The 7,940-nt window shown below is 34.2% G+C and overlaps 1 protein-coding gene across 1 annotated transcript in view; it reads right to left on the bottom strand.

The window, feature by feature from the left end:
• LOC108756803 (cubilin) overlaps positions 1 to 7,940 on the bottom strand; it is a 21,104-nt gene that overhangs the window by 10,282 nt on the left and 2,882 nt on the right. Inside the window, exons 9-24 of the mRNA XM_018500866.1 lie at positions 7,524 to 7,839; positions 6,739 to 7,061; positions 6,077 to 6,424; positions 5,797 to 5,950; positions 5,438 to 5,628; positions 4,849 to 5,365; positions 4,466 to 4,691; positions 3,907 to 4,227; positions 3,681 to 3,841; positions 3,273 to 3,608; positions 2,429 to 2,925; positions 1,931 to 2,323; positions 1,549 to 1,822; positions 1,172 to 1,444; positions 575 to 1,086; positions 171 to 372 (exon numbers count right to left, since the gene is read on the bottom strand). Coding sequence (XP_018356368.1) covers positions 171 to 372; positions 575 to 1,086; positions 1,172 to 1,444; positions 1,549 to 1,822; positions 1,931 to 2,323; positions 2,429 to 2,925; positions 3,273 to 3,608; positions 3,681 to 3,841; positions 3,907 to 4,227; positions 4,466 to 4,691; positions 4,849 to 5,365; positions 5,438 to 5,628; positions 5,797 to 5,950; positions 6,077 to 6,424; positions 6,739 to 7,061; positions 7,524 to 7,839 — 5,044 coding nt within the window. The remainder of the gene's footprint in view (positions 1 to 170; positions 373 to 574; positions 1,087 to 1,171; positions 1,445 to 1,548; positions 1,823 to 1,930; positions 2,324 to 2,428; positions 2,926 to 3,272; positions 3,609 to 3,680; positions 3,842 to 3,906; positions 4,228 to 4,465; positions 4,692 to 4,848; positions 5,366 to 5,437; positions 5,629 to 5,796; positions 5,951 to 6,076; positions 6,425 to 6,738; positions 7,062 to 7,523; positions 7,840 to 7,940) is intronic.

Raw genomic sequence — 7,940 nt, 5'->3', positions numbered from 1 at the left:
TATATATTCTTACACATTTATATTATAGAAGTTATTTAATTCAAAATGGATACATAATAGCGTTCAAATTAGCTTTCGAAATTAATATTAATTTACTCATAAAAAATTACATTAAATATATTTATTTTTTATAACAACAAAATATTAAGTATATAAAAATTGAATCTTACATCTAATCTCCTTGTTAGTCGTCTGTTCGGAACTATTTCTTAATATTTGAAGCCATGTGAGATCAAACCAATGTCCCAGTCTGACAAACTCTGATGTCATCGTGATATAAATCACATTGCTGGATGAATCTATTGGTTCTGGCAAAGTGTAGCCACATATTTCAGATAGAAGTGGTGCTTCATTATCATATCCATCATATATCTAATTAAAAATGGATAAAACTGCTTAATAATTAAAATGGCACATAAATATTTCGTTGATTGCAAAAACCTAAATACTACTATAAAAACCTATTAAGTATCAATATTTACTACAAATAACTATATTTATACATTAATCATATTATATTATCTTTAAATTGTGATTATTTACATTTTGTAACGTCTTTGATAAAGATACTTACGTTAATATGCGAGAAACAATGTTGACCAAGGTTTTCTATGTGTAAATCTGTGAATACGAGACGTATAAGCCAATCCATTTCAACAGTGATACGCCATGAGAACGCAGCAGGTTGTCTATACGGTAGTGGATACAACGGCGAGGTAATGCGTCCTGTAGGTCCTTCCAATTCGTTCCCTCCGATGATATTGTATTCAGCCTTGAAACCCTTAGCAGTGCCTGAATCATCGCTCTTAAACTTGATCCATAGTTTGCTGGAAGATGTAATTTCTGCGGCATCTTTGCCGCAAGAAACGCTAATGAGCTTTCCTATTCCACTGTCTTCCCGTACTTCGACATAGTCCAGATCGCAATTTTCGCTCGACTCGACATCGAACTCGGAGAACATGAGAGTAATCCTATTACCGGGGGACGTATTTAGAATCCAAACGCATTCTGCGTTTAGGGGATAACTATTTGGATAACTAGGCGAGGTAATTATTCCTTGTTGGGATGTGTAGTTTCCTCCGCATGCTGAAAAATACAAATAGAATTAAAGACATTTTTTAATAAACGTGCTTAAAATATATAAACTTTTATATATTTTAATCTGGTGTACCTGTATTCAGAACGGAGTACATAGCGACAAAGTGACCTATGAATTCGTAAAAAACGGTACGCAGTGTGAGTGAATTTCCGGTACTCGTAATCGGCGGTGGTGCGACGTTGTTGCACCATTTTCCTAGAGATGGTCCATCTGTGCTCTCACCCTCAAATACCTGGAGGGAGAGCCAAAAACAAGGACTTGAGTCGTGATATTGTGATTCATATCGGGTCAAAGCATCAGTTGGATCCATCTCCATATGCGTAAAAGTAATAGTTACATGATCGCCTGCAATAAAGTACAGAACATAAAGCAAAATTATTAAAAAAAAAAAGTAAAAACAAATGTAAACATGTATAGGCAAAATATGAATTAAAACAAACTTTAATTACCTGGATTTTCAGCTATCAATGTCCACGTACAATTAGTGTTCTCATCATGTATGTCGCTATTACCCGTCGCGGGTGTGAGGAAACCGTGATCTTTCACAATTATACGAGCACCGCAGGCTTTACTGTATTGAGCTTTGAAACCTTTGGCTGAAATTATGCTATCGCTCTGCATGACTATTAACATTTGATTACTACTCGAAACGTAGACCGGTGGTAGCTGATTGCCACAATGAGTTCCCAATAATGGATCATTTTTCGTTGAGCCATCAAAAATCTACGAAAATACGAGATAAGACTGTATAATATTTGTTAGTAGAATTAATTGAAAAAATAATTAAAATTATATTCTTACAAGCGATTTAATTTAAAAATTATAGCGTACCTTAACGAAATCGTCACTGCAATTTTTACTATTCTCAACATCAAAGTCCAGAAACGTGAGATTTACTAAATGATTGTTGTCGACTTCTAACAGCCATTCGCAATTCACAATGTGCGGATAATTCTGCGGATAATTAGCTGAATGAATGATGCCAGAGATTGTTGTAAATTTACCACCACATATAATAGGAACTGTCCTATAACTAGCATTAAATCCTCGACTAGCGTACGATGAGTCCGAATGAAACTTGACAAACATTTTGTTTCCATGACTAGTGTATATTACTGGCTTCTCCGAATAACAAAGCTCAGTCAGTTTTGGCGCATCTGCATCTTCGCCCTCATAGATTTGGACTTTATCAAAGTAACAGCCTTTACGTTTTTCAGTATTAACCTGAGAGACAAAAGTTTCCATTTTTACATTACAGCATCTTCATATTAGCACTTCTTTTGTAATTTTTGTATAATCTTTGCAAATATTTTTTTAGATTATACCTACATCGTAAAATGTGAGCTCGATACTGAGCATGTAATCTACTTCAATCAGCCATTCGCAATCAACATTCATAGGATAAGCTGACGGATATCCAGGCGACGTAAAACTATCATAGGGTTTAGTCAAATGCCCGCCGCAACCATGCACTTTCCATTCAAGTCTGAATCCATTGAAAGCAGCAAAGGAGTCCGTAATAAACGTTATGAACACTTGACGTTGTATTGAATTAATTTTCATTGGGAGATCGACAGTCCCACAGAATCGACCCAGCATGTTGTTGGGAGTGTCATCGTCGCCTTCCATGATTTGGAGATAATCCCATGTGCACTCCGTTGATTGTTCCATATTTCCCTCGAGATCAAAGTGCGAGAAAGTCAAATTAATCGTGTTACCAATTGGTGCCTCAATGATCCAACTGCAGTTTGTCGAGTGCTCATATTTATTGGGGAAATTCGGTGACTCTATCACACCGTAGTAGCCGCGTAATTTGTTATGGCATTCTGTATCATAAAAATAATAATTCAACAATAAAAAATAGTTCTACAATAAGTAATTAAAATTAAAAAATAAACATTAATTTCCAAATTCTTGGAAAATATGATCAAAAGTCAATTAAAAAAAAAAAGAACAATAATAATATACAATAATAATATACAATAAGAATAATATTTAATAATATATAAAAAAGAGGTTTATAAATGTTTAAAAGTAAAAAAGTAAAAATTTCTACTGACCTACATAACATATTTTTTAAAATAATTGTAATTTATAACTTTTAAAGATAATACTAGTAAATATTAAAGTTTTAATTAACATTTTAATTTAATAATACATATATAATACGTACCCGTTTTGTATTTCAGATGGAAACCGCGGCCGGCATTACTGTAGTCGCTACGGAATCGAATGGTCATTTGATTGGATTTGGATTGAATAAGCCTCGGATTCGTGATGCCACAATAACGTCTTCCATTTGTGAGATGATTGATGTCTTCATATATTTCGATAAAGTCGTATCGACATTTCTCGTGATATTCAAGATCGAGATCCACTATTACAATCTGCACTAAACTACCTGCTGCCACAGTGATCTTCCAATAGCAATCCGCGTTCACTGCATAAGGTTGAGGATAATTTGGAGACATAATATCCCCAGTTACCGCGGTTATTGAGCTACCACATCCTGAAGACAAATATATAAATATAAGAATTGAAAAAATAGAGAACGTAATTAGAATTTTCTGTATGTTTATACCTTGAGTAGTGCTATCCCACTGTATTTCAAAGCCTGTCATTGATCTCGAGAAATCCGAAACAAATCTAATATACATTTGATTTGCTTGACTCGATATTTCAGTAGGTATGTTCGTGCCACAGAATTTGCCGATTAAAGGCGCTGATTCATATCCACCATTCCTAAAATATGAGAAATATAAAATGGCAATTTGAATAAGTAATACAATGAAATTTAGGATTATTACCTAATTTCTAAATAATCAAATGAGCACATAGATGATTGTCTTTCTAATTCAAAATGATTGATCGTGAGAATAATTCTGTGTCGGTTTTGCGCTTCAATAATCCAAATGCAATCCTTGTTTTTCGGATAATTATTGGGATAATTTGGCGATCTAATAATGCCGTTTGACTTTGAATAATGACCACCGCAGATCTTCGATATATCCATAAAAATGTATGTAGCAACAAATCCTTCGTTTGTAATACTTATATCAGTATAGAAAAGTATAGTAAGTGTACGATCCTGGGACGTTATTTCGGGTGGTTTAGTGCTACCACAATATCTGAAACGTATAATTATGATATATTAAAAAAGCTGAAACAAAAAAATTAAATTAACTATTTAGTGTGTGGTAAAATTATTAAGTGTATGGAAATAATTCCATTACGTATTATAATATGTATAAAATGAATAGATATTAAATAGTATAATTAATAGTTTTTGATAATTCAAATGATTGCAGCACTCTAATATCACCTTTGTGTATATAATAAATCGTTAAAAGAGATTAGTAACCATACGTGGCTATTATGTTTTCGTCACGCGAGGTATAGTTTTCATAAATTCTGACGTAATCATTGACACAATCAATATGGTATTCTAAATTGAACGACATCCAGGTGAGTTGTATTACATATCCTGGCGGTGCTTGAATAGTCCAGATACACTCCTCGTTATCGAAGTAACTTCCGTTTTCATGGGGAGGCTCAATCACACCGTTTGGCTCTTTTAGCAATCCGCCACATCCTTAATAAGAACAATGACGTCAATGTTTAATTTATTATTGTCTATTTTTGCGCAAAAGTTTAATTGTTCTGTACGTAAAATGAATCAATCACGTTCAAAACTTACGTATATCAAACCTTACATTTATAATTTGCTGCAGCAAAGAGATCTTACTTACTACGATTGATTGTTGTGTAGTTCAGTTTGAAACCTCGACCATTGATGTTGCTATCGGTGGTAAACTTTATGTACATAAAATTGTGCGTAGAATAATAAGGAGTATTGGGCATGTTTTCCTCATCGCCGCATAATGTGGCGAGTTGCGTTGCATTTTCATTATCACCGTCGAAAATTTCTACGTAATCGTAATAACAGTTCTGATCTCTACCTTCGATGTCCATATCTTCTACAGTTAATACGATTCCTTTGTCAGACGGTTGTACGATTTCGTAAATACACGTTCTTGAATGATGATAAGCATTTGGATAGAAGGGCGATTTGATAATTCCGGTATCTGCATGGAATTCGCCGCCGCATAAAGTTTCGTACGATAGTGTGAAACCTTCCCCTTCGTAAGACCAATCGGATTTGAACACTACAACTAAACTGTTTGAATTTGACTTGATCGCTGGCGGCATGTCCGAGCCGCAATATCTACCGAGTAACTGAGAAAGCATGTTAGGTCCATCGTAAATCTAAAATAATAGAAAGATTAACATTTTCATTCTTTCTGTGAAACATAGAGTAATAAAAGCTGGAAAGATCACCTCGACAAAGTCAAATTGACAACTGGAAGAAGTTTCGAGATCAAATCTCAGCCATGATGCTCGGATTCGTTCGCCTGCTGGCAATTGTATCTTCCATTCACATTCCATATTTGGCTGATACGACGATGAGTGCCCTGGTGAATTGATTAGTCCAGTGGCACTGGTGAAAATTCCACCACAACCAGGAATACCTAAATATTGCAAATTATTTGAACTATTTAATACAATAATAACATTTAATATAATAATTTATATAAAATTATAAAATTTCTAAACCAATTGTTTTAAATAAATAATGTAGTTAATTGATACACTTATAAACTGTATAAACAAGTTGTCTCTCATTGTCAGCGATATACCTTCAATTATCGAATAATGAATTTGGAAGCCAGCATCTTGATTAGAACCGTCAGAATGGAAATGAACATTGGCTTCAGAACTCGGTGTAATCAGAGGCGATGGACGAGTGTGATTGCAAAAAAGTCCTAAACGTTCTTCTTCTGCACCGGTAATCTACATAACGCCAGAATCAAAATTGATAATGAATATTAAAGCATAAATAATTATTTTATGATTTAGAAAATTTAATAATAGCATAAAATATTTATATAAATCATAATTAACTCATGAAGTATTTACTTCCACATAGTCGTTACAATTTTGCTCGAGCATCAGCTGACCAAAATGAAATTGAATTCTTTTTGAGGCAGCAACAATGATTGACCAGAAACAATCTCTGTTTGGAGGATATCTTCCAGGTGAACCTGGAGACGTAATTGTGCCGTAATTATTTTCTAAAACACCTCCACAAATAGGCTCAATGCTCTTCCAACGGAAAGTAAATCCGTCGTGAGATATACTGTTATCCGAATGGAACCACAAGTAGAGAGTGTTGTGGGACGAGATGATTGTCCCATTTTCATTAGGCAACGTGTGACCACAGAATCTATTAATCATTTGACTACCAGCATTTCTGCCATCGTGAATCTAAAAGTGTATATCCTTGTTATAAAAAGAATAATTTTCTTATTTCTATTATTCTTCATATTTTAATTCTTTCTATTTTTAAATTTAAGAATATAGAAATTTAAACAGTATAAGAAACAACAGTAAAAAATATACTACAACTCCTTAATATGGATTTAAAAAATACATTTTAAGAGACTATAAAAATCCCAGTATTATACTACAAACGCAGAAAAATTTTACAAGAATTTACAAAACTTAAAGTTCTTACAAACTTTTAATGAAAGAATCGCACATGATTTTTTAATCGCATTTCTTAAGTATGCAAATCGCACCTGTAGAAAGTCAAATTTACAGTCTGTGGACTGCTCGAGATTAAAAGACGTAAAGGTGACGTTCAGAACCTTCGAGGGTTCCGTTATTAATACCCAGGCGCAACTCAGTCCATGCTGGTAAGTGCTACCGCCCATGGGAAATTGAAGTATTCCCATGGGATTCCGTAACACACCGCCACACGCTTGCCGTGGCGTTTCACACCTGCTTCCTGAGAAGCTAATTGAACACTGACATGTCACTTGTCCGTTTAAAACAGTGCAAATTCCGCTATTTCGACAAGGATTTGGCGTGCATGGATCGATCGGTACATTACATGTAAGTCCTAAAAATTAATAAAAAACGCAGTGATACAAATATATATCAAATGCACTAAAACAGAAGTGTTTGATATTTGTAAGAATTCCATTTTTATAGTTATCACTATTATAATGTTAATAATAATTACATTTATGTGTTTGTACAAAAAAATAATTAGCACCGAAAATAATTATAAATTATAATTATAGTAGTTGTAGCATTTTTTCTCTCAGTACGTGTAATTCTCACTGTTTTCAATTTTTGTTGAAGAATAAATTAAAAATTTCGGAATGAATACTTTTTTATAAATTTAAACTTCAGTTTTAACTTAAAGTTCATGTTACGATTATTGTGCATTCAAGCACAAATTTATTTTATACCTTATTATTCGTCACGTATGAGAAGTAGAGCGTCACGATTTATACATGACTTAGCCCACAAATCTATTTCCCCCTGTCTCTCTCACTTTCATTCCTAATACACATACCTGAGTATCCCGAGTTGCATCTGCAAGTGAAGCCATTTGCACCGTTTGGCACGCATGTACCATGAACGCAGGGGTTGCTAGAACACGCTGTATTAAGTGATACATCAGCTAATTGGCAACCGTTTGGTCCCATTCCATTTCCGACATAATCCGGTGGGCAACGGCACAGCACGTAAGAACTTGTAAGCGATGGATTCTCAGTACAGGTAGCTAATGGATGGCATCCACCGTTGTTGATGGCACAACCGCCGACAAAAATGCAGCTCACGCCGTCGCCACGGTATCCTGGAGGACAAGCCCCACATGTTCTAGAACCCTGTAATTAAAATCGTTGCAATAAAATAAGACACAGCGAATTGTAACGCGTTATTCTACACTATATTTTATTTTCATACATTTACCTTTAATTAAAAAATG

The sequence above is a fragment of the Trachymyrmex septentrionalis genome, unplaced genomic scaffold, assembly GCF_001594115.1.
Source record: "Trachymyrmex septentrionalis isolate Tsep2-gDNA-1 unplaced genomic scaffold, Tsep1.0 scaffold13, whole genome shotgun sequence".
Lineage (NCBI taxonomy): Eukaryota > Metazoa > Arthropoda > Insecta > Hymenoptera > Formicidae > Trachymyrmex > Trachymyrmex septentrionalis.
Note: the sequence above shows the minus strand (reverse complement) of the source record. Positions and strands in the feature narration are given on the sequence as shown.